The sequence below is a fragment of the Cygnus olor genome, chromosome Z (genome assembly GCF_009769625.2).
Source record: "Cygnus olor isolate bCygOlo1 chromosome Z, bCygOlo1.pri.v2, whole genome shotgun sequence".
Taxonomy (NCBI): Eukaryota; Metazoa; Chordata; class Aves; order Anseriformes; family Anatidae; genus Cygnus; species Cygnus olor.
In genome coordinates this window covers 41942716-41969119 of record NC_049198.1, presented here as the reverse complement: position 1 = coordinate 41969119, position 26404 = coordinate 41942716, and the positions used below count along the sequence as shown (strand labels likewise).

The 26404-nt window shown below is 38.2% G+C and overlaps 1 protein-coding gene across 1 annotated transcript in view; it reads left to right on the top strand.

The window, feature by feature from the left end:
• FRMD3 (FERM domain containing 3) overlaps positions 1-26404 on the top strand; it is a 152403-nt gene that overhangs the window by 90756 nt on the left and 35243 nt on the right. The window contains exons 5-7 of the mRNA XM_040540488.1: positions 12016-12113; positions 13315-13438; positions 25550-25637. Coding sequence (XP_040396422.1) covers positions 12016-12113; positions 13315-13438; positions 25550-25637 — 310 coding nt within the window. The remainder of the gene's footprint in view (positions 1-12015; positions 12114-13314; positions 13439-25549; positions 25638-26404) is intronic.

The following is a 26404-nucleotide window of genomic DNA, read 5'->3' as shown; positions in this document are numbered from 1 at the left end:
ATGGGATTTTTGTCCTTCCTGCTAACCATTTTGAATATTCTATTGCTCCAGATATTTTTCAAGAAGAGCACTGGGCAAAAATGTAGGGAAGTAACAGCTACTTTTACCTCTGCACCAGCTGTGCAGGGCTGTCATACCACATTGTTAGTCAGCAGGACACACTGCTAACTGATAAGTGTGTGTTGCAGAAGTACAGAGCAGTGGAGTGCTTGTTGCCTTGAGCTCTTCATCGATGCTTTCCCCAAGCCCTGCAAATTCTTATGCTCACAAGTCACTTTGTGAATGGGAGCATTCCCACTATCCCTGGTCTCATAGTGAAAGTTTCAGGAACAGCTTGCATTCTGCTGAATGGTAAGTTTACAGTTTGTATAGAGCAGCTGGAACATGCTGTTCATATTATGGCTGTTTATCTTGGGTGAAGTACTGAAACTGTTTAGCTGAGGGAACAGGTTATAAACCAGGAAGTTTAGGGATTTTCGTTATTTGTATTTGTCCTTGAATGAATGTTTTACTTTTTATGAGCTGTAGTTTAAATCTTCTAGGAAGGTGTAGACTTTTCTCATTCAAGAGCCTTAATTGATTGATTTTTTTTTTTCTAACTGCTTGGATACCCTCTCAGCAGAAGTTTAATGAAAATGCAAAGCACCTTGAGTTAGCTCACTGAAATGGATTGTGCTATCAGTACGTTTTAGTATCTCCTGGAACACTTCAAATTGATTTTTAAAGTCAAGCTACTGTTTAAAAATATTTTATGGACTTTTATTAGAAGTAATACTATTAAGGTACTAGACAATCTTAAAAAGGAGAAATAATCTCTCTTTTCATATGTTCACCTAGTGCACATGACTTGTTTTTGCATTTGATCAGCTTTATAGTTTCCTAATGTTGCTATTTCTAAAGCTTTGCTTGGCGTCCAAATTTCCAAGGTCTCTTACACAATAATAAGGTATGGGAAATACTCCTGAAATCACTAAAGCGGAAGGTCAGATTCAAGATGATGCTCTAAACTGGCTGGAGTTCTTTTTTTTTTTTTTTTCCTTGAATTGAAACAATTGGTGAAACTCAAGGAGAAGAAGGTCAATTAGTATTTGACAGAGGGCAGTCATGAAACCTTGACAACTGGTTGATTGTTTGGTATGTTTTTTTTTTTTTTTTTGGTGGTAGGGGTTGGGTTTTTTTTTTTTAGGACCTCTTTTCTATTCACATGTTCCTTTCGATGTATCCTTAAGACGATTGGAAAATATATTAATAATATTGTCACCCATTGACTTAAAAGCCATCTGTACTTTATAGCTGTATGTATGGTCAGGTGAGTCACAGTAAAAGTGCTTTACATTTCTCATAGTGTGCATGCCTAAATGTATCATAGAGCTGATCTCTTCCTTCTTCAGCTGTGTAGAATCTGTTGGGTGTCTGTAGTCCCCACTTAGTAGGTGAAATTAAGAGACAGTAAGACTCTTCCTGCCACATTGTCATACTGTTTAGTTCAGAATATTAATTAACCCTGTCTGAATTCCACATGTGGATTATTGTTGGTGCAGTCTTTGTAAAAGCTTTATAGGAATAAATCCTTAATAAAGCATTTTACAGACATCAGGGAGATGTGCAGGTATTTTTAAAAGCTGATTTTCTTGCTATTCAATGGCAATATTTAATATAAGAAAAACATATTCAGTATGTGAAGCTGTGTATATGGGGTTAATTGTGTAATTTCTGTGAAAATATTATAAAATAGAGAAATAGTACTATGGATTCGGACATCCCTAGCAGGAAGAAAACTGAGTATTCATCTTCTCAGACTACTACTGCTGCTTCATTTCTATTCTACCTTGGGTAGGCTAGACTGTAATCCTTGAGGTAGTGTATTGTTTTCCAGTGGGAGTGTTTTCAGGAAATTAAAGTGGAGAAAGACCTATCTGAAGTCATCCCTCTGTTTGCAATATTATAGAAAAGAAACCATGAGAATCTGAAAAAGTGTGTACATAGCGGCCAGGAATGCCTTGGGCAAAGCATCAAGCCATGTGCTTGTCTGTCACAGTGTTTAGTTCCACTGTTCAGGATGTGTGAGAATATTGTCAGTCACATTATACCATTCCAGCTGCTCACTTTCATCTTCTCTCATTTTAATTAATGATTACTTCTATAGCTATGCTTTTGAAATAAAATCAATGCTTGCCCCTGGATATTAAAGCACTTGGAGATACAGCGTTGCTGAATCAGAAGTTCTGTGAACTCAGACACTAAGGATAACTAAAGAATTCAGGACAAATTTTCAGCATTTTGCTGGAGACGTAGGCTCTGTGTGGTCCTTGATCACTGTGTTCTCTAGAGTCGGCTAATGTTAGGATTTCAATCCAAAAGTTAACTTCATTAGCCACGGGGATTGTTGCCTTGAGCTGTCTTGTTTCTGTAATAACAAACTATGTGAAACCTGACCTGTCGACAAACCTGTCAACCTGTCTTAATGCACTTGAATGTTTAACTTTCTTAACTTATCCCTTTAATTTGTGTTAACATGGATTTAAATGGTCTGTCCTTGATTTTGGAAATATTGATTCCTCAAAGGGGCAGTGAGGCCACACCTGTTTGAAACCACTTTGAGGAAGACTAAAACCACACTTTTTCTGTAAGAATCAAACTATTCAGGTAGTTTTCCCAGAGTCTTTTAAAAAATGTGATGAGAAAGTGGCAAGGATTTAACATATTTTGCTCAAATGAGCAGGCCTCTGAATTTAATTCAGGAGCGCTGGAGGGTCAGCAGGTTACAACACAAAAAGTGAATATAGATTTTTGAATGGTTTGTGTAATATTTTAAACTGAGAAGCACTCAGTCTTAGTGAGAAGAGTGGAGGTCTTCTGTACTGCGGACATCTCTGAGGGGTTGACTTCTGCCTTGTGTAGAATCTGGAGAATGTCGGTCTTTTCTGAGTGGTGCATTTGTGGCTTTCTGTTTCACATTATATAATAGTCTTATTGGTGATATGGAGTCAGAGCAAAGTTCTTCAGCTTGGGAAAACAGCATTTAACTGTTTTCACTGAACATCCTTAATGAAAGGAATGACTACTAGTTTTAAGTAGGCAACAGCACCATAACAAGCACGTTGGCACATCTCTCTTGTTCTCTGCCACACTCACATGTAAAACATAACTTCAGTCTCTTTTCTCATTAAATCAGCATCTGGTCACAGCCTGTTTTCTAGCTGACACTCCACAGGGCTGGGGTAGAGACCCTGAATACATATGCATATACTTACTTTATTGCTGCTAATTTTGCTCTTCTCCTTACTTCCTTTTACTTCATCTTTTACTGCAGTCAGAACATTGTAGTTGTTTTTTTTGCACAGAGGATAAGTCTGGGTCAGGAGAGCATTTTTTTCTTTAGCCATGTGTACAGAATCACATTCAGAAAAACTAACACGATATTCCAGGGTTCACTGTAATGGTTAATATTATCCTGGCTCAACAGGCAAAGATGTAAAGTTGCCATGAAAGAAACTACAGAGGCCATTCAAATCCACTGTATGCACAGCATCCCAACACCCTCTGCAAGGCACAGATGTTTTTGCTCTCTGCCTCTCTTCACTATTCTTTGATCAGAGGTCAGAGCTCTGGGAGGGTCCACAGCTGTGAAAGCATGAAATGCTGCACGTGAACAGAATAGGAACAGCTGAGGGAGTATGAGCAGATGGATCCAATGACCCATCACACTTGGGCACAGATTTTTACTGCTTGCTTCTTTTCAGTGTTCTTGTTTAGGTAATAAATAAATCAGTGTTTGTTCTTTTTAATGTAATAAAGCAGCCCGAGGCCTCGTGCCTTCTTGTCTCTAAATCCCTGCATTATACTGTGTATGTATAATTAAAATGAGAAAATATGAAGTCATTTGAGGTCCCAAAGGAGTGATGCTACAGATAATATTGTATCAACAGTAATCCATGATTATTGTAGAAAAAAATGAGAACTAGAAGGGGGCATGGGTGAGTAGCTGGTGGAATTAACCAAAGATGGATTATTTCATCTAGCTGTCATCATGCATTTTTTTCCTAATCCATGTTTCATAATCCAAGAAGCAGTTCTTCAATCACTAGACTGTCATAAAACAGTGTAATAGGTACTTTGGTACAAGAAAAGCAGATGAAAAGTGTTTAACTGGAAATCATATAAAATGGCAAAGACGGGGCATATAAACATGGCAAATTAAAGAGCCCTGAGTGAGCTAGCCTGGTCAAGCAAGAACAAACAGTACAGCTGCATGCATGCAGGGATTGACTACCCTGTCACAAACAGCTATATTCAATGCTGCTTCACACTGGAAGAACTTGTGCTTTTCCCTCCAGATTGAGGAGCTAGTTGGGGCCAGTAGTCTTCCTTTAGATTGCTAATGCTTCAGTATCGAGCCATTTAGTATTGCAGTAAGTTCATCTTTACCCAATATTAGCTCATCTTTGGAGAGCTGTGCTGCTGAACCCTATTCCAGATATAATTTAGGAATACCTCTACCTCCTTGGGTGCCCTTGTCAGCTCTTCTGAAGACATGTGGTGGTAGCTATTCTGATGCTGCTGCAAGCCCACTTCTCTGTTTTGGCTTTACAGAGGTAATTAGCAGTTGTCAAGTGAGTTTTTATTTTTAATAGTATTGGATTCACAATCAGATAAAATACCATAGGACTTAAAGATCAGTGAGAGTTGTTAATAAGAGTACTTAGTACTCGCAGGCTTGCATCTAGCATTCAAGGTGGCAAAAATAAATTAAAAAAAAAAAAGGAGGATTTTTTGGTGAAGCTTGTGCCTGTGCATGAAGGAGATCTGAGAGGTTCGTAGTTCCTCTTGTGTCTCAGTGGGGAAGGCAGGAGAGCTGAGAAGATGCAGTTCTGTTTTGGAAGCCTGCAGAGAACAAACTATTCCTGTGCTGTGTTGAGGCTTTTATGTACCTACTTTTCAAAACAATGCTACAGCCTGTCCCTTACTATTTCTTTGTCTTCTTTATTCATTATTTAATTAATTATTGTGTAGCAGTAACGTTTTTCCCATGTAGCCAATGCTTTTAAGCAGCTGGCTGGTACAGCAGTGTTTCACACTTTTTCCTATTCCCAAGGAAAGACCATGCATAGTAATGCAAATGCTGACCAGCTCTGCAGCCAGGACAAGCCCATGTATTGCTAGATCCAGGTGGCAGTTGTCATTTTGACCACAGAAATGAAAGGTTAGAGATTACTACAAAGCTGTCATTCAAGTCATGTTCCCATGCCCACCCCAGGCAGAAAATGGACTATTTCTTTCTGAGGGAATAACTTTATTTATTTTTTAATAAGTAATACTGCTGGTTCAGACTTCTCTGATGATTTTTACCATCCAGGAATTGCACAGGTTCAGTGTGGGGTTATGGGATGCTGCTACACTTTTTTTTTTTTTTTAGTTCTTAGCATTAAAACAACTTTCCACAAAGCATACAGAAAGGTGTTTGTCCTTTCTACAGATGCTTGTTAATACAAAAGACATGCAGTTACCCAAATATGGTAACAAAGTATATGCTACTAGTTTTGTTTTTTGATATTTGTGGGTGGATCATACATTTGACCTTTTCTTAGTAAGAGAAATATATTGTTTTTTCTCATGTTTGAACAAAGTTCATGTTTTGAAGTCATGATGGCTATGTCCCTAGCTTCTAATTCTTCTTATTTGGCTTATGACTGATCAGGTGAATTGTAGGGCTGACTGATGTACTAACATCACTGTGGCATACTTATTAATGTGTGTGTTGTACAAAAGTTTTGAGGGGTTTAAGCCACTGCAGTGTGAATAAAACTTTCATATTTTTTCAGAAAAACAAGAAAGCAGATAGATGATCTTCCCCCCATCTGCATTCACTAAAGTCAAGCTTCTAGAATTGTTCTATTAGGAATTTTAACAATTTAATTCCTACCTATTCATTTTAGTAAATTTCTTTTTCTGGATCCGTTAATCATGAATTTGTTTAATCCTTCCTTTTTTTGGACTTAGTAGTACTGTTTTGAATTGACAGCCTCCTGTGGCACTTAGAAAGTACCTTACACAGCAGGTAGTGGACTTTCAGTGCCTTAAGCAATCCCTTGATTGCACTGACTTTCCCCAGCTCTGGTGTTGCAGGACTTGGCAAGTAGCAGTTCTTAATTCACCTTTCCCACTGCCTTTGTGATCTTGTAAGACTCAGTCTTACTTCACCTCGGTCACTATCTCTCCTTTCAAGGAAAGCTCTATCCTCTTGCTCATTTTAGTTGTTCTCTTTATCAAGCTCAGCTGTATCCTCTGTAGGATGCAGGGGCTAGAGTCTAGGTATAGCATTTAAAATGTGATTACATCAAGGCTTTAAGTAGCAACAAAATACCCCTCTGTCTTGTTCTGAGTGTTTTCCCTAATGACGTTCAACATTTTTTTTTTGGTTTGGTTTGGTCTGCAGTTGCACACTAAGTTGGTGATTTCAGAGACCTGTTTGTGGTAACTCCAAGAGCTATCTGTCAACTCTGCATTTTGTCAATAGCATGTAGAGTGATGACTTTAATATATAAGATATCAAAAAATTCACAAATATTTGTGAGTAGACAAGTAAATTTTTTTTAAAGAATATATATTTTCTATTAGTCTTGCTATCTAGGTGGCAGTATAAAGCAAAGAACAGATGTTCTCTTAGTTGTAGTATTAGATACTGGCATGTAGTAATTAGTGCTTAGGTTAGATTCATAGACCTTGGCAGGAAACTAGAGCTCCTGCAGTGTAACTGACTCTGTCAACTGTAGAATCTGTAACTGTAAAATTAGTGTCCAGAAGAATGTTCATAAAGGGTTCATAAATTCTTCTGGGAGATGAGGCCACCCAATCCAGGAATACTGTAAATATGGACATTTGCACTCTGCTACTCTGCACCTGAGTATGCACTGTAGCATGGGAAAGACCAGTAAAGTCAAAGCCAGACACCAAGCTGAGATAACAATTTTTTGAAACATTGCTGGATCTCTTAAGACAACTGTGTCTGTTGGCTGGAAAGATTGTGGGAACACTGGGAGAAATGCCTGCTACTGGAATAAAATGAGTGTAGTGACTTGAGCACAAGAAAAAAAAAAACAACACTCTGTGGACAAACCACAGATTTTGATTATGGGAAAGCTTTCTTTCCTCATTGAACAACTTAAAATAGGTAAAAACAGGCAGTTAAACAATTAGAAACATGGTTTCTGTGGGTCACAAATACTGCCTGAAAACAAGAACTGATATTGCTGACCCTCCACCTGTAGAAAGGACTTGGCTAACTTAGAGTTGAGACAACTGTATTGTAAACAGATAATAGATGGAAATGAGGTTATTCAGTGTTAGACAACTGTGAACATAAATGCTAGAAGCATATGTTTGCTGCCTTGTTGGTAAGCCTGAGTATTTAGATAAGGCTGGAAATCAGGCTATAAAGTTGTGCTAGGGCTTAGAAGAAACACAGCAGTGGTGGAAGGGCATGAAAAGCAGTAAAACAGATCTGAATCTGTTGGTTATTTCTGTTAAGTGTAGGCAATTTTAAGTACGTACATAAACCTTATTGAAGTCAGTAGTCAGGTGCACATTCATAGGTCGTCTTTGATGATCTAGGACATAAATTACTTTAGGAGGATTATAGGAAGTGTCTGAGGCGGAGACAACCTATTGCAAAGCTTACAACTTCAGTGTTCAGTCCCAAGCGCATACATCTCTTTCATTTGAGAGAACTCCATAAAGTCCAGGATTTGTTCCAAGCTGCCCTTGTTGCTTTGCCTGAAGAAGATGAACAGTATCCCATGAAGCTTGCTGTGTGGGTTATCTCTGAAAAAAAGGCATTTAAACTCCAATTCTGGTTTGCATGGGTATTCTTCTGCCCTCCTTGTAAGTTCAAGTGTTTCCCTTGGGTCCCAGCCAACAATTTCTCCAGGCTCCACTGGGAACCATGCTCTGTGCCTCTTTTCCCCTCTTAACTGCTGCCTTCTGTCTTAGAAATGGCTTTTTTCCAGAATTGAAGTAATTCTCTGAAAGTAGAATTTAGAACTGTTTGAACAAGGATTTTAAAGACATCAGAAAGGCCAAACCTAGTTTCCTCTACCTGGATTTCAATGGTCAAATTCAGTCAGCAACTCAGTAGCATAGAAACTTAGTGGCAGAAAAAAAAAATAAATTTTAATACTCTTATTTCAAGAATTATGAGTGTAATAGGAAGGTATCCGAACAATTCAACAGATCCCACTCCCAAAACAACTTTGCAAAAACTTTGCAAAACCTACTCCCTTTTATTTATGGTAAGAAAATAAATAAAGCTTCTTTCTCAGACTAGCTAGCCCTATGAATTATACATTTTAAAGAAAAATGAATCACATCTGTGGCCCACTTCTGTGACAGAAGCTGGCCTACATGATGGCTTGAGTTCACCTGAATTACTTCAGGGCTATCATTCAGAAGAAATCAGCTCTGAGGCAGATGTTATTTTCCGTAAAGTTAGGTCTTATGTGCTGGTTTGGTTGTATGTTCTCTGCTTACTCTTATGTATTTGCTGTTGACATACTTCTCAGCAAAAGTTGAATATATACTTCTGTTTTGACAGTTTTTACAGATAGGAAATATTCCCTAGTTTGTCAGTGAGACAAAACAAGACGAGGAGAAAGGTGTTATATTAAACTTACAGAAAAAAAAAGTCATAATGGAAAGTTTCAGCAACTTTTTAATTCTGATTTTTTGTAGTTGTTGTTCTGAACAGCTTACAAAACCAGTGATTTATATTGGAGTGATGGATAATAATACCTTTTTTGTTAGTTCCATGTAACTGGCAACAATGCATATACTGAGAATTTAGATTGAAATAGTAAGGATTACTTTTTATAGTAATGAAGCTAACTTCCGGGGGGTGAATTTTAGTACTTCAATATTGTGGACAGGCCTAAGCAAGAAAACAGTATAATAACTGTATTTATTCCTATTTGATTTATATGGGGAGAAAAAAAGAAAAGCATTTCTTGTTTAAGATTAGCTCAGATCGGTGAGATTATTCTGGATGTAGAACTGTTACAAGGATATTGAGGATCTTTGATCCTGGCCAGCAACAAACTATTTTCTTAGAAATGTCACAAGTATGCACACTCCCACCCAAACACCCATGTTCATCTATATAGAATTTTAGTGGAATGCACAGAAATGTCGTTTTTGGAGTTATTCTGTGGAGTTTCTGTTGGTGCTGCTATTGTTTTTGATTCTAAGTGCCAGTAATATCATAGTGATCCTTCACAAACTCTTGTATTTAGTACTGTCCCTCTGTATTAAAGAAACAGGTTTTGAATTCTGTAAAATTCATGTATGTGTGTTTTGGGGCTTGTCATAAAATAACACTCTATTTGAGGGAGAGGGAATCCCTACCATCTCAGTTCAGGAATCTAACTTATGATTTATTGCTTTATATTATAGGGAGGGGTGGGGAGGGAGAGAGAGAGAGAGAGAGAGACTGATTCTTGAATAGGTGCTTTGAGTCAGTTCCCAAAGGTTTTCCATTCTCCCTGGGCTGTGAAGATAATGGCCTGTAATAGATGGCTCAGATTTGGCAGTATTGGTGAATAGTCCTATTGCACAGGAATGAATTTATTTTTAAGTTTAATTTTTCTTCTTATAAATAGCCATATACGCGTAGAATGGTAACAGTTCATAGTGCTTGCTCCCATCCATACAGCCAGAGGGTTGTACCTGGTGCAGCTCTGAGATGTCAGATTCATAGCTCTCATCTCAGACAGATATCTGTACATCAGGTTGGAAGCAGTGGGCTACTATGTTTCTCCACAGTCCTGTTTACTTTCAAATATCCTTATAGTAGTTTTCAAACTCAGAAACAATCAATGTGCAGCATCTTTGGAGAACTGTTGACCTTACAACTTGGCTAGCAAGACATGCTGTGAAACCCTGGGATGCCCCTTTCATAGGTGGCTTTTTCATCATTTTTTAAAAGGTGAAATGCAGTTTGTCCTCAACCTAATGGTCATTCTTCAGAGAACTGCAAACTAATCTTTCACCCTGGCAAAACTTAGCAGAGGTTTTAGGACTGGTGAGTGTTCATTTGTCTGAGTTTCGTGTGGTATCTGTATGAATATACTTTTTCAGTAGAGTAGAATCATTCAGGTTGGAAAAGACCTCTAAGACTGTTTAGTCCAGCCTTTAACCTAGTACTAATGTCCACCACTAAACCATGCTACGAAATTCTAAATCTACACTTTTCTTGAAGACCTCCAGGGATGGTGACTCAACCACTTCCCTGGGCAGCCTATTCCAATGCTGCACAACTCTTTAAGGAAATAAATTTCTTCTATTATCCAACCTAAACCTCCTCTAGTGCAACTTGAGGCCATTTCCCCTTGTCTTATCACTTGGTGCTCTGGAGAAGAGCATATTGATACAACCTCTTTTAAGGTAATTGTAAAAGTACAATAAGGTCTCCCTGAGCTTTCTTTACCTCAAGCTACACAAACCCAGCTCCCTCAGCCACTCCTCATAAGACTTGTTCTCTGGATCCTTCACCAGTTTTGTTGCCCTTCTTTGGTATGGTGTCATTGCAGATACCGAATTTTTACTGCCTCCCACTGCGGCCTTTAGTTCATCCCAGTGCAAGCAGATTCTCTTCTGGGAACTACACACACAGTAGCAGTACTAAATTATGGGAGTGAAATAAAGATCTGTTACTGGGTGCTGATTGCAAGAAAAAAACACAGGTATTGCCAAAAAAAAAAAAAAAAAGGCCTTGAAGAACAAGATTCTTGTAGGAGTTTGTAATACTGTAGCACAGTGAAGGGATGCTTTCACCCTAAGAACAAGTTGCTTTTCTTTGTGGTACAAACTAGTTTTTCTGTGTCATTTAGTAACAGTCTAAAGAAAGGAGGCAAACTTCACTTGTCCTTCAGATAATACTTCCAGTCTTGCTCAAATCTGCAACTCACTTTATACTTCAGATAGGCTACTTGGTATGCATACACATAAGCTACTTGGTATGGTACACACAGAACAAAGCAACTTGGGCAAAATATGTCTGACACCAGTGTTATTGGTAAAGTACATTTTTATTGGCTACACTGTAGCTCACGGTTGGACAGGACTCCCCGCATCCGGGAACATGTTGCAAGATTTACTGAAGCTGCTGAATCTGCTAAAACCCTCATGTTAGTTGACTTTATCAGGCTAAAGCAATGCTCAAATGATGTCTCTTCCCAGATGGGCAAGGCTGCTGCGTGGCCCAGCTGTATGCAGCGAGGTGGCTGGGAAAGGAGCTGTGGGTGCCTGACTGGGCCTCGCACCAGGCCGTGTCTGCTGACCAGGCCTGCGGCACTGCTCTACAGGGCGGAAAGCAGAGGAGAAAGTGATAGCCTCCTGGCTGTTCCTCTCCCCTTGCTATTGTGGCAGGAGGCAGAGGGCAGCAGGAATGAGCCGTTTCTTGTCTTCTTATCAGTTCTGCTCTGTGAGGAAAAGCTCAGAGAGGAAGAGAGCTGGCAGCTCCCTCAGGCAGGTCTCTGATGCCCCACAGTGCTGCTGGGCCCAGGGAGTCTCTGCTGCCTCAAAATTTCATCTAGGATTAAAGAAAGGCAGAGAAATAAATTGTTCCCACAGTGGTCACTATGCTATTTTGTCTGCAGTGATAGAGAAAGGTTATTTCTTGTGTAAAACTGTTTTTAACGAGAGAGGGTATGCTCAAGAAAAATAGAATTACTATAATTTATTTCACATTATTAATGAGCATTGTAATAGCCGTATGTTTCTAATCAAATACTCTCCATGCTATCTCTTAGTGGGTTTTTGTTACTTCTGCTGCTATTGCTTCATTTTTCATGAGAAAAATCTCATCTAAGATTTTTTTTTTCCTATGATTACACATTACCTTTTTCCTGCCATTTAAGGTGGCAAAAGAAAGATTCAAAATAGATGTACAAATGGTTTCAGTTAAGTCTGTTAAGGAAAGATGCCACAATTTCCTTTCTTATTTTTATTTTAATAATATTTCAGATACCTCTTATACCTACAAATAAAAAGGGACATATTCCATGGCCGTTTGCTGTGTTCTTTTTCTGATGCTGCCTACCTGGGTGCCTGTATTGTCCAAGGTAAGTAAAAGGAGCAGGTTTGTGAGAAATAATTCATAACTCTTAGAAGTGATCAGAACAAAGAGAAATGCAAAGCTGGTGTGGGGATATAACTAACAATAATTTTTTGTTTTTAGTAGTACTGTTTCCCTACATTGATAGGCACTCTAAGGTTTTTAAATAATTTGGCTATTTAGCCAACTTAAAACAAACGGGAACTTAAAACAAACAAGCCAAAAAAAACCCCAAAACAAATAAACCCTCCACAACAGGTCGTCTTAGCATTTAAGTGAAAAAATGTGGCATAAGTGTTAGATTCCAGTTAAAAAGAAAAAAAATTCTATTCTTTCACTGTCCTGAATGTAAATATATGTTCCAATTGAACTAAGCAGTAAAAAGTTCTGTTCAGTGACATTTCTTGTGGTAAAGATAACTTCTGTGATGGTGAAATCCCTCGCAAAGGTGGTAGACACAATTTGAGGATATAGACCTTTTTTCTCTTCTTCTTTCCCCATCCTTTCCTGAAGGCAAAATTGAGATAAGTATCTTGGATTGCATTCAGGAAAATAGTTAGCTAGATGTCCTATTAGGCACTTCATATGTGTGCAAGTCCCTTTTATCCTGCCTTCAGATGAATGAAGCTCTTAATGCATTATAAGGTTTGCTTATCCAAAACAAGATCAAGTCTAGACCATATTAAAAGAGGCTTATTAAAAAAAAAAAAAAAAAAATGACACCAAATGCCTCATTTGAGTATCTAAAGGATCATCTCGTAGAAGGGGAATAAGATACTCTGGGACATCTTTAAATAATGGTACAGACTGTGTTTCTCTGCTGGAACTGAATTAAACCACTCTGTCAGCGGGGATAAATTGGTGTAGAAAAGAGGATAGTCTGGAGTACATAATTTTAGTTTTGCCTGGTACCAGAATGATGAGTAGTGAAAGGGGGAAGGTTTCCTATGTTTGCTTTATAGACTGTGTTTTTGCCAAAGCAGACATTTTAAGATTGCTAATTACTTCTGCAGTTAATAAAACATGAAATTTGCTTGAAACTCAGAGATTGAAGTTTCAGTTAACTATCAGTTCTTCAAAGTAGCATTTCTTCAGAGCTGCTGCATTCTTACTGACCGTGAATTACACTGTTTACTATCTTTTTTTCCTTATTAACTAACATTGCAATTGATTTTTTCCATTCTGTTTTGTATTTTGGATCTATTTAGCTGAGCTTGGTGATTATGATCCTGATGAACACCCAGAGAATTACATCAGCGACTTCAAGATTTTTCCCAAGCAGTCACAAAAGCTTGAGAAGAAAATAGCTGAAATACATAAAAATGAATGCAGGTAAATAAGAATGCTGCTTAGTAAAGTCAGCTAAGGTTTACTTTTATCTGTTTCTACATAGTGTGTATTAACTTAGGAGGGTTTGTTCCTTTGATTATAACTGGTGCTCTAGCAATGTGTTGTCTAAGATGCTGTATTTGAAAATTCAGTTTCAGCTTAGTGGTTTTTCTTTTCCTGTTAACCTTCATCAATCACAGCTGATTCCTACATGTGTGCTGGTAAATTAGACTGTATTTGTTTGAAATGTAGGTCTGGTTAGTGTGAATATCTCACGAGTGCTGCTGAAGTTGGTTAATGGAGCGACATCTTTCAGTTAGGGATCACAGTTATGTAGAAGACTGTTTTGCTGTGAAATTTCTGTATGTAATGCAATTACAGAATTCTTGATAGATACTGAAACTGTAATTAAGTCATATCACAGTTTGTTAAGAGTGGTGAATTGTACGGAAAAGTGTTTAGATAAATCCTTTGGGAGACAAGAGAGATGAAAATCAAAACTATACACGTTCTTTTTCTGAACCTAAGCTTACAATCAAGTTACAAAGAGGAATGGGTAGAGATAGATTAATTGCTCTTCAGCTTTCAAAGTTGAATGTGTCCCTAAATATCATGTTTCAGAAGAGAAGTACCAGTGCTTTGTGCAACTGTACCATCTTCAGGATTGTCAACGAATAGCATGCACAGTAGTAGAGACAGAATTTTGATACCCCAGTCGTTTTGCTTAGTAGAGGATGGTCCTCGGAGAACCAGGAGAGGAATAGGATGTGAAGAAAATAAAATAAAAGCAGCAAGTTATTATATAAAGTAGAAGGGTTTTTTTGTTTTGTTTTTAATTCAAAGATTATGAGGCTCTTTGCACTTCCTTAAAACACCTATGTATTATTTTCATATTGCTAAATATGCAAATGCTTTGCTTACTTATATGAATGCTACTTGTACAAAAATAGGCTTGTGAGTCACCAAAATCTCTGAGAAAAACAAATGGAAAATTCCTTTTCAGAGGAGCTAAAGTACAAAGCATGGCTTTTCAGAAGTCTATTATATATGTTGTTCGAGCATAAATGCAACTATATAGACAGCAATTGTGTTAGTGTTAATGTCCCCCCTTTTTTCTTCCCCAAATTTCTGTGTTTTGCTTATATTTCTTTCAGTAAAACAATGTTTTAAGTGGTAAAACTGTGGTTAATATTTTTAGTGCAGTCCAGGCTGAACTTTTTTTTACAGATCCAGAGAAACACTGTTTAAAGAAAAAAACAACGAAAACCAACTCTTACTTTAAGTACTGTTCCATAAAGTGGCTGCAGCTTTCCAAAGGCTAAATTCAACCTTTAGAAAACAAGATCTTTCATCAATTAAGCTATAGTGAAATTGAAAAGATTTTGATCAATTCAGTTTTGCAAGAACAGACTAGTCCTTTATTTAAAGTTAGGAGAGGGTAAGGAAGGCTTGTTAGAGGAAGCTGTTTTTTGTTGTTTGTTTTTGTTTTGTTTTTAATAGCCCTGGGAGTAGAGGTATTTTTCCAGTTGTATTTTTCCCTTGTGCATAATTTTGCCAATCCATTGTGAATTTAACCTGCTAACTTCTCTATTTTGAATAACCAGGTGTATTTTTAAGCTCATTTTTAATCAACTTGCCTGATTAGTGTAGTATCCCTAATCCTGTGACAGTGCATTTTATAAGCCTTTGCACAGCCCCCTTAGGGATTCTGCTGGTGTCCATTCCTGGCCCTCCATTCCTCTCGCCACTGCCTGATCACCAGGTGAGGATGTCCTCTGAATTTTTTTAGTATTCTTGGTGATGGAATTTTCAAGCAGACTGTATCAGGCCCCTTTTCTTTGCCTGCAAATCTGCTGATTCCTTCAGAGCCCCAGGAAGTGTCTGAGGCAGAACTCTAATTTATAGCAGAATTCTCCTCCTATATCACATTTCCATGTCTGTGTTGCTAATTCTCCGTTCTAGGTTTTCAACCAATTTGTGCACTATTAATGTTAGACTCTGTGGTTCGTATCTCTTTTGAGTCCCTGTGAAGTGTTTTCTTCCCTCTCCCTTCTTCCCCCCTCCTTTAATTTTTTTTTCCTTACATCAACACACAGTGTTCCTTAAATATTTGCCTATTTACAAAGACAGTTTGAGAGGTGTCTGCATAACTACTTTCTGGTCCTGGCAGTTTGCTGCTTTAGCACTGTCTTCCCATAATTGATCACCCTATTACTTTTTTTACATCATTCAGTTGTCGCATAAAAGTTTTACCTTTTTCCGGGTATTTAATTCCTTGGATATCTGTTCTAGGAGTACAAATGAATAAAACATACCTGTCATATAATGAAACACATACAGAAAAGTCCAGTGCTAAATGATCAGATTCCAGTATCTAAATGGAAAAGATGATTAGAAAAACCACTGAGCTTGGAAGCTAGTATTTCTTATCGATCAGCACATGTTTCACTGCATTCAGCAAGTAGAATTTTTCTAACAAGTATTAATATTTTTGCTGCTCAATGAGTATTGTTAAAATGCTGAAGAAGGTTCCCAGGCCTTTTTTAAAAAAAGACATTCGAGTCACATGTTAACTAATATGAGAGCAGAAGAGACTGAGAGCCATTTTAGTCTAACTGTCCTTTGGCTAACTTCAGAAGAGTTACTTCTGAGTGTCGGCACTGCAGGTGAATCTGTTTCTTCATTTTCTTCACATATGTAAATAGGCAAAGATCACAGCATCTGTTCCTTGCAGCAGGTTCCTGTGTAATCAAAGCCATACGGCTTGGAAGAGGACAGTTTTTTGACTGAATCCTATCTCAGCATTATCATCCTCAAAGGCTATTTACCGGGGACATCTTCAGTTCTACAGCATAATGGAAGAATTTGCCTTCTGAAAGACACATGAGAATAGTGAGGGGAATGTCTGGGAAGCAGCGATAGGGTATTCTTGACAGTTGCCAGTGACTTAGTGACTCACTTTGTGTCATTCAGAAGTCTTGTTCTTACTAGTTGAAACAGATGTATGACATGGTGCTCCTATTTCTCATTCTGCTTGCCTGTGAAAACATCACTGGATTTTAGCAAAATGCAGCCTTTCCTATGACCTTCCTTTGCACCTGGTTGCAAAAATTATAAATGTGACAGACAGACAAACGTATGACAGTTTCATTGTGCAGTGATTAATTGTCTTGTGGATTTTGATCAGTTATTCTTCCCTCATTGTGAAAGGAAGAGGTACAGGAATAACCTAATTGAACATTACCAGTGGTTGGGCAACACACCTGCTGTGATTTCATATTCTCATTTTCCTGTCATTCCAATAAAGACCTCTTTTGAAACATGGCATACTGCTGAGAAAAGGAGAAATAATGGTCTTTCAACTTAACACCTTAGATTGTGTGAGGATGCATTAGGAATTGACATGACTTGAGGCTTGTTCTTAAATGAATTCAAAGTTGATTTGAATGTTATGTGTTTGGTTATGAATATAATTGAGCATAGCTACTGAACTCATAGCTACTTGCATTTCTGTTTACCCGTCACTCCTAACAGATTGGAACAGATTTGGGCCATAAAAATCTAGATATTCTGTGAGTATATTCTGGTATACTTTCTTTTTCAAGTGAAATGAATGATAACGTACCTCCCTGGGTTGTTAATTTTCATGTCCCTTATCCTTTTCATTTAGACAAGTGCAAGTATTCATAAAGCTGCATTGTAAATAACATCAGTGAAAACAATCCCAGTTAAAAATTACTTTTAGTTTTTGCTTGACTTCTGAGGAAAAGTATATGGAATCACATGTGCAGTTCTCAAACATTTTGGCAGTATCAAAGATATTTAATGCACTCTACTGTGCTCATTGTATATAGATGTAGCTTATTTTTATTTCTAGTCACCAGTTTAACAAAAGTATATTGAAGAATACTGTATAGATTTGGGGGAGTGGGGGAAGGAACAAAACCACAAAAAAGCTAATCCATCTGGTGAGGTTAGGTAGAATCATGAAGTCTTGATAGAGGAGAGAGAAGATAAGTGAAAGGTTATTTCATCAAGTGGAAGGACAGGGACAACTAAGATAACTTTTTTTAACTTTTTTTTTTCATTTTTTTGGTATAAGATCACTCAGGTGGAAAGTACTCAGTGGTTGAAACTAAAGATTTTTTTTGTATCCTACCTGAAGATTCATTTTTTCCTACTTCTGATATGAAATATAAACCATGTAGTTTATATGAGTGTATTATGTAAACAGTCATTAATTTATCCGAAAGCCCTAAGTAAACATTAACTTTGCCCATTAAATTATGGAATTACATGACCAATTCAAATGGGTGTTTCTCAGGCTGATTTTATAGGTAAATTAAAGTTATTTATCATTGCTCTGGGTAGCTGGTGTGGATACAGGCTCGAGGGAATTGAGTTCTGCTGAGTGGCTGTTCTCTCTGTTGTGTATATCAAATACTCCAGATTTTGCAAAAGTTGAATGTGGGAGAAAGTCTTTTGGGAGAAGGGAAAGTTTCCTCTGAGGGTGTGAAATCACTGCCATGTTCTGTTATTAATTATCTGAACAGAAAATTAAACTGTTAAGCTAAAGTGTAGCATTTTCTTGAAAACCAGAGTAGTTTGTCTTTTGATCCAAGTTAAATGAGAAGTGTTGTTTAAATCTGATTTGAAAGGCATATAATATCTACACTGTAGCTATGCAATGGTGAGTTGAGCCTTTTTAACTTGACCCCACCGCTCTGACTCCTTATTCCCTTTACTGTACCATCAGATACCATGGGTGTTCATATTCTGGTGTCAGCAGGAGTACAGGATTTCCCAGTGGAAATCCACCCATCTGTGGTGATGTGGCTTTCCAGCTCTTCTGGGAGCTGTCAGTGGAGCCACTGGCAAGCACAACTACAAATGTTACTGTCAGAGTATATTCTGAAAGCCTATCCTGGAAGGCTTGGCAAGGGTTTCTAGAAAGTGTTTCCCTTTGTGGTTGTTAATATCGTTTGATCCAAGATTAAAGCAGCTTGTTGCATGCTATTCAATTCATGAAAAAAATGGTAAAACTGAATTCCCATTTAGTAAGTCTGGAATAAGCTGGATCTTGTATACCATTTAAGAGCTTCGTACAATTAAAAGTACATATTATCTGCTTTTATGCACTTAGAGCTAGCACCACACTCATCTACACTTTACTTTTAGCTTCTTGTACCACCCTAATCACATTGGTATCCAATGGCCTCATACACTGGAAGGGAATCCAATCAGAATGACATACATTATGCTCCAAAACTTGCAAGTTATGCCATAGGAGGCAGAAGCCAGTTGGCTGGGGACCTAGCATCTGTTGCCATTTACATGGAGAGGGAGGAGTTTGCAAAAGAGCAGCATTTGGGCTACAGCACCAACAGATGACTTCCAGGCTTAAGGAGCCAAAGTCTTTGTAGTTCTCATCTATGCAAAGTATACCAAGGACTTTGCAGAGGTGAGGAGGAGGAGGATGTGTTGGGGGAGTTCACACCTACATTACAACCCTGGGCTATGCTGAATGTCCTCTTCATTTCAGAATTGATAGTCTGTGCTGGCTTATTTTTTGTTTCCTGGAGCAGGCATTTTTAATTATCCATCAGGCTGTATGTTGGCACATACCACTGCAACTTCAGAATTGTCTAATTCTTTTAGAACTTAACAATCTGGTATTAACATGCTGTTGTGTTTGCTTTAATGGGTGGAAAAAGTTGTTTCTGTTCTGCTATATTTTCCTGTTGTATTCTTCCATTCCATAATTCTTCTTAGCAACAGTGATTTGACTGAATTAGAGAGATGGCTACAGTGTGTATCGATTAGAAGTTGTGTATAACAGGTTTCCCTCACCACCTGGTCCTTTCCCTGAAGAATGTTGTGTGTGCTGCATTCCTCAAAGCTTTGTTCTTCAGAAACAATTTGTTTTTTCTTACCACATTGTGCTTAAAAACAATTAAAATTAACCAAGCAGTACCTGTAATTCTGGATGCACTTAGTGGAAAATGATAGGGGTGAGATGCTATTTTTTGGGGTGGGTCTTTGAGTGGCATAGAGAGCATTTCCAGCAGCTTTACGTCATGCAGCAACTTTACCTGAGCAAGATTTTTATGGAAGATGCAGTTACAGAAGTAATACACAGGAATGTAACTTCACAGACTAAACAGATGGCTTTTCCTTCCCTCCTCTCCTGTTTGCTACAATGAAAAACTAAAAAGATAGATCAATACATGTGATTTTTCTTTTAATGAGAGTTCCAAGAAGAATTCAGTAGAAGGGATAATTTACTTTAATTGAATTTTTTATTATTAATTGATTTTTTTTGTGTGTGTGTATGTATTTGAGTGTGTATTTCTTTCTTTCTATTCCCCCCCCCCCCCCCCCCCCCCCCCCCCCGGAATTAGCAGTCATAATTGTGATCAACAAATGTAGTTATTTTCTTTACCAAGCTAGTTCTTGTCAGTTTCATGGTGAGGTTTTGTTTCAGGTCCTGTGTATTTAGAATACTGCTGAATTCACGTCTATATGAATTTTCATAATGTAGGGATTTCTTCATCAGCTGAAATCCCCCTTAATGTAGAGACTTCTTCATAAGCATCTGCCTTTCTCTTCCCTCCCCACCACTTACTTATCTGGGAGAAAGCTCTAGGGGTTAGGTATATCTGAAACTAGCAGGATGCATCTACAGTGCTATTAGCAGCATATCTCAGTAGATGTCCCTGTATCATGGGAATAGATTTTAATTTAATTATAAATAAATAAAGATTGTATCTGCTCTATAAATTGGTGATGTTGAACAGGCTTAAAGGTTTTTGTGTCACTGAATCTGTTGTTGAAGTTGAAATACAAATACGTAAACACAAACTTTGGAGATACTGTCTCAGTCTGATGTTTGAAGCCACACAAGTAATTAGAAATGTTGTGGCAGAAAGCCTTAAGTAAGGGGCACATGTTATTACAGTGTTCAGGGTGTACAATTAAACAATAAGCATTTAATCGTCTCAGTAAAAGATGCTGATTACTGCTTTAATACAATTATTTATTTTTTTCTCTTCTTCTCTATCTAGAACTCTATATGGAAGTATATTTTTGTAATACAAGTTCAAATTGGTATTTGGGTGTTCCATAATTTTCTAGTTGTTAGGTTTTATAAGTTCTAGCACCATCTGAGCAATTCAGCTAATTGATAATCTCTCTTTTCATATGCAGATCTGCTTTAAGTATTTTTCTCTCTCCAGATGCCTGTAGACAGGGCAGTTCTAAGTGCAATGCCATCACGTGGGGAATGTGCAAAGCCTTGTCTTGCTGTTCTGACAAGTTGAACCTGAGCCTAAAAAGCAATTTCATTTGTCAGTCTTAATTTAGTACTTTTCTCTGAAATTATCATCACAATTGTACTATTATGTCCAGCACAGCTGAAACTCTGATCCTTGTATTAGACTAAGGACTAATAGACAAAGTATTACTTAGTCCTCCTTAGCACCATTATTATGACTAAAAATATTACATGACTGTATTTAAAACATCTCTAAAGTCTGCTAGAGTCTCCTGACCTTAAAGGAAAACTATGCAAGATTTTTAGCCCTATAATTGTGTGTTTGTTGGAGTTTCAACTACCTTTAAAAAGATTTGAAGAAACACCAACAAAACCTTAGCCATGTGGTAGGTAGTTCTGAGATCAGTATATGATGTAAGTACACTTGCTAATGCTTTTAAGTAAAATTCTTTAAAGCTTTAAAAGAAATCCAGATAACCCTGTTCTGCTGAAGGATACCTTGTACAAGATCGGAGATATAAAGGATAGTGCTTCATAGATGCGTATCCCCCTTTAAATAGTCATTGTTGCCTCTCCTGAGGCTGCAGGGAATATTGCAGGTCTGAAAAAGTGCATCTGATGGAGATTGAGCCTATGTTATATAAAGCTTTATGACTTGTGCTTTTCCCTGGTTTGAATGGAGGTGAATATTTCTAGAGGCCAGATTGTTATGTAATTTCTTATGTTCTTTGAATTACTTTTAAATATCCTACAGATCGTAAATATCCAGAAATGATGCCTACATGGGGCATGCTGAAGTCTTGTGCTGCTATTGTATTCTGCAGCTGGTAACTTTGATCAACACAGAGATGAAGCAAAAGGGTGGACAATAGTTATGCTTTTTATTAATATCAGTAGTAGTATATTAATAGTAGTGTCTTAAAGCACTTCATAAATCAGTGAGAGAAATCACATAACATGAACGAAATGATTTGACTGATGTCATTCCAAACTAAGTTACAGAGAATGGCATTGAAAGTGCTTTTTGCTTTGCTGTTACTGCTATATAGGCTTCTGTTTATTGAAAGGAATTAATGCACACTCTTGTGGTATTGGGTAACAGATACCTCAAAGGAAAGGTATGAAGGAGAGAAAATCCTAGAATCAGTGTGGGCAGCCAGCAAAGCAAGCAGATCATTGCCATGGCACACCCTGAAAGTATTTGTTGTTGGGCTTCCTGGCCTTTGAAATGCTTCAGGGTTGGAGGCCCTCTGGGGAATAAACAAAGCTTGTACATCCTCTAGTGTGGACTCCTCGTGTGTCTCAAAGAAAAAGTAAAGCCTGTGCAGACTTCTCATTCTTATTAAAGTTTTTGTTTGAAACTTTTATTAGGAACTTAGATTTACTGATTCCTAGCATGAATCATTAATTCATAGCTAATAGCTGTGGAGATCTAATTTCAGAAATTCCTATTTTATTATTGCTTTGGTATACAGAAACATTTCTTTGTAATGTGTTACTGGTCCTGCTCAAAATATTTGTCACTCTAGAGCTGGGTACTAGAATGGTTGCAACATACGCAAAGGGGATACATCTCTGTTTTAATGCTGGATACACATCGAGTAAGTTGAGCCAATCACATAAGGTCAAAAGGAGTGACTGCACTTGGCGACTTTCCTGGGAGAACTAACTACAAAATGTGGTATTTTCACCCTGTTGGCTAGCTGAACTCCACCATACTGCTGTCTCACTCCCCCTGCTCAGGAAGATGGGGAGAAAATACAATAGAAGAGAGCCCAGGGGTTGAGATAAGAACAGGGAGATCATTTGTTTGCCCATGATTAACTGTCATGGACAAAATGGACTCACTGTAGGGAGATTGATGTAATTTATGGCCTATGACTAGTGGACTAGAACAGTGAGAAACTAAAAGCAAACTAAAAACACTTTTCCCCCATCCACCTTCTTCTACCTCTTCCTCCCGAGTGGCGCAGGGGAAAGGGGAGTGGGGGCTGTGGTCAGTCTATAGCACTTTGTCTCCACTGCTCCCCTCTGCCCCTGCTCCACGTGGGGTCCTTCCCATGGGATGCCGTCCTTCCCGAACTGAGCCTGCGGGGGCTGCCCAGAGGCAGCAGCTCTTCAAGAACTGCTCCCATATGGGTCTGTACCATGGGCCATCCATCAGGAGCAAACTGCTCCAGCACAGGCCCCCCACGGGTGGGTGGCAGCTCCCCCCAGACCCCCTGCTCCTGTGTGGGCTCCTCTCCACGGGCTGCAGCTCTGGCCCAGGGCCTGCTCCTGCGGGGGCTCTCCATGGGCCGCAGCCTCCTCCAGGCCACCTCCACCTGCTCCACCGGGGGCTCCTCCACGGGCTGCAGCGTGGAGATCTGCTCCGTGTGGGACCCGTGGGCTGCAGGGGGACAGCCTGCTCTACCAGGGGCCTGTCCACAGGCCGCAGGGGAACTGCTGCTGCGTGCCTGGAGCACCTCCTGCCCTCCTTCTGCACTGACCTTGCAGTCTGCAGGGCTGGTTCTCTCACACTTTCTCACTCCTCTCCCAGCTGCTGTTGTTACACAGCATTTTTTTCCCTTTCTTCAGTCTGCTCTCCCAGAGGCCCAACCACAGTTGTGCACAGGTTCAGCTATGGCCAGTAGCAGGTCCCTTTTGGAGCTGGCTGGAGCTAGCTCTGACCTGACATGGAGCAGCTGCTGGTCTCTGCTCACAGAGGCCACCCTTGCAGCCTCCCTGCTACCAAATCCTTGCCACATAAATGCAATGCAAAAGTGCATGATCAGACAGTGTTCTGCTTTGTTCTGTTCTCTTAAGGCTTTCCCTGGTAGCCATTTGATTTGCCTGTAATCTTGTGGCATCAAACTTGTCCATGTCATTTGCATTGTTTTCTAAGTACCACAGCTCTACAGCTCTTTCCACTTGACATGACAACATATAAAGACAGCATAGTTTCAGAGGTTATAGGTGAGGAGAGCATGTTAATTCTTTTTAATGCATCTCATTGTTTTAATAATTATTGTAATTTAATAGCGTTTTTCCCTTTTGTGAAAACGACCAAAATGCCAAAACAACCAAATCCCCAAATCAAGTATTCCAAACTATATGTCACTTCTCAGTGACACACAATTTGAAACTACAAGACTCATCACTTGACTTTATACCAGCAAAGAGAGGTGATAAAAATATTATTTTGTAAGATCTCATCTAATAAGCAATGAAATCATCTTGTATTTTTTTGACTTTTCCCTATGCAACATAAGCAATCTAAGTAATTTAGGTTGATTTAGTTAATTTTGTCCATTCTGTGCAGTTTGTAGGTACACGGAACAAACTTGTTCTATCAGAACATAGTTATTTATTAGTATTGAAAAGTGACAAACAGTCTAGAAGATACATCAAAATGTTGATTGGACAAAACAAACATTTGGTTTTGTTTGTTGCTTTCATGCTCTCTTTTCCTTAATTATTTAGCTGTGTAAATGCACATTTATAATTTTTGTTCCACTTGGATACACATACTTTTCCTTTGGAAAGTGCTTAGAAAAAGACCCAAAAATGAAGGAGAAAGAAAGGCATTTCTCTAATCCTTTTTTTTTTTTTTTTTCCCATTTAAAAGCTAAGCACTATCAACAACACATGATCTTAATTGAAATGCAAGTAGTATAGTAGCAAGAAGGACCAAAAGCCATGAGGAAAAAGCCAAATAATTATCATGGAATTGACTGGGAGATGAAGGGCAGTGGAGTACAAATGACCATGAGTTAAAACTTTGTAACAGAAAAGGTTATTGACACTGATATTGCCACAGAGCATTAACATGGTAGGTTCAAAATAGGATTTGACATCCACAGACATGCTGGACATCATCTTCAGAGTTCATCTGAACTTTGGGCAGGGAGGGTACTGAAACTTGTATGCCAGTATTTTTTGGTTTCTAGCTATTGGCAGAAATACAGGGAAAGTATTCCACATCATTGCACAGAGCATTACTTTAATGCCTACTCCTGGCTGACGCTGGTCACAGAGTGAGACAGGATGCCAAAATGGAGGTGTATAATAAAAGTATGATCATTACTATGTTCCTTGAAGATTTGTCTATGCCTCATTTTTTGGATAATGTGCATGTGAAGCATTTACGAGGTCTGGCTTTCTGCAAGTCCTAAGCAGTGCTTGTCACAAAACCATGTATCTATCAAAATCATGATCTCTAGTCATGCAAATATCTAAACAAAGTAATACTCGGTTCACTGACAAGCAGGCATTGCAAGTCTATGTTAGGACTTACGGTAACACGAGTTAGAAGAGCTAAAATGAAATAATAAAACTTACTCCAAGGCTTGCATGCCCTGTTTCAGGCTTTAGTGTATATTCATGGTTGATTATAGATACCCTAAAAATAGGGGCATATAATGGAAATGCTGACAGATTCTAAACTATCATGATGGTAACAGGCACAGCTATAATTAGGCATGCATCTGAGTAGACTGTAATATGATTGCTGTGTTTATGCCCTGTGCTGGAAGGAATGTTTGTTAATCTGGACAATCCTTTTAAATGAGTTTGGGAGTAAGAGTTTGTGGAAAAAAAGATGCTGAGGTTTATTTCATATTCAGGGTGTTGTGCTTATGTATCAAAAGACAACAAATACTTGCAGGATATTAGATAACTCTGGTTAACTGCATAGCATGCCGGTATCCCAGAAGTAAGGAAGAAAAAAGTCAGAATTTACCTGAAAAGATAAGGCATTGGGCAGGTAGTTGCAAAAATCATGTTAAAAGTCTCCTGTCTTTATCTTATAAACAGAACGTGGTCTTTTTGTTGTCAAACTACTGTTTCTTTTGTAATTTTAGAGGTCAAAGCCCAGCTGTTGCTGAATTTAACTTGCTCTTGAAAGCGCATTCTTTGGAAACTTACGGTGTTGATCCTCATCCTTGCAAGGTAACAGTTCTTTTTATTAGCATTTAATAATGATAACAAAAAAATAAAATAAAATGATTGAGCTTTTTTTTTTTTTTTTTTTTTAATACAGTCAGTTAGAAAAGAACTTGCCCTGGTACTACTCATTATGTTTAAGCACTACTCATTATGTTTAAGCCATAGAAGAACATTGAGATCTGTGCACCAAAGAAAAGATCTCTTCAGAGGAGCCAGACTATCACAGGACAATATAGTAGACTGTTGTGCTAGAAGCTTTGATATTTATACTGGATTTACTTGATAGTTTCTTTCCATTTACTGCAAAGATTTCATTAAATGCACTAGGTATTAAATACTTTGTATTTGCCAAGATGTTCAGGATTCAGTGTTATTCTTAGAAGAGGATGCAACAAATTGTTAGACCTTGGCAGATTAATATTTCAAACACCATCAAAATACTCAAATTTTAGGAATAATAGCAAACTAAGTGTACAAAGAGGAGAACCAGATATGTTTGCATATTCCTCTACTTGACTGTTTTGTGGTTCTCTAAAAGAAAGTGATTATAGTTACCAGTTCAGTTTATCCCTTACTTCTGTATTTTTAGTTGCTTGGTTTTATCTGCATACCCTGCAGTCTGTTAGTTTTTAATGTTAATTTTTAATTTTACTCCAGCTTGTATGCCATCTAATTTGGTGGAACAGCAGAAGTGTGCAGTGCTGTCCAGTTAGCTGCTCTGGTGATGAGAGCCTTTAAACAGTCACCTCTTAGGACAAATCAAAATTTGT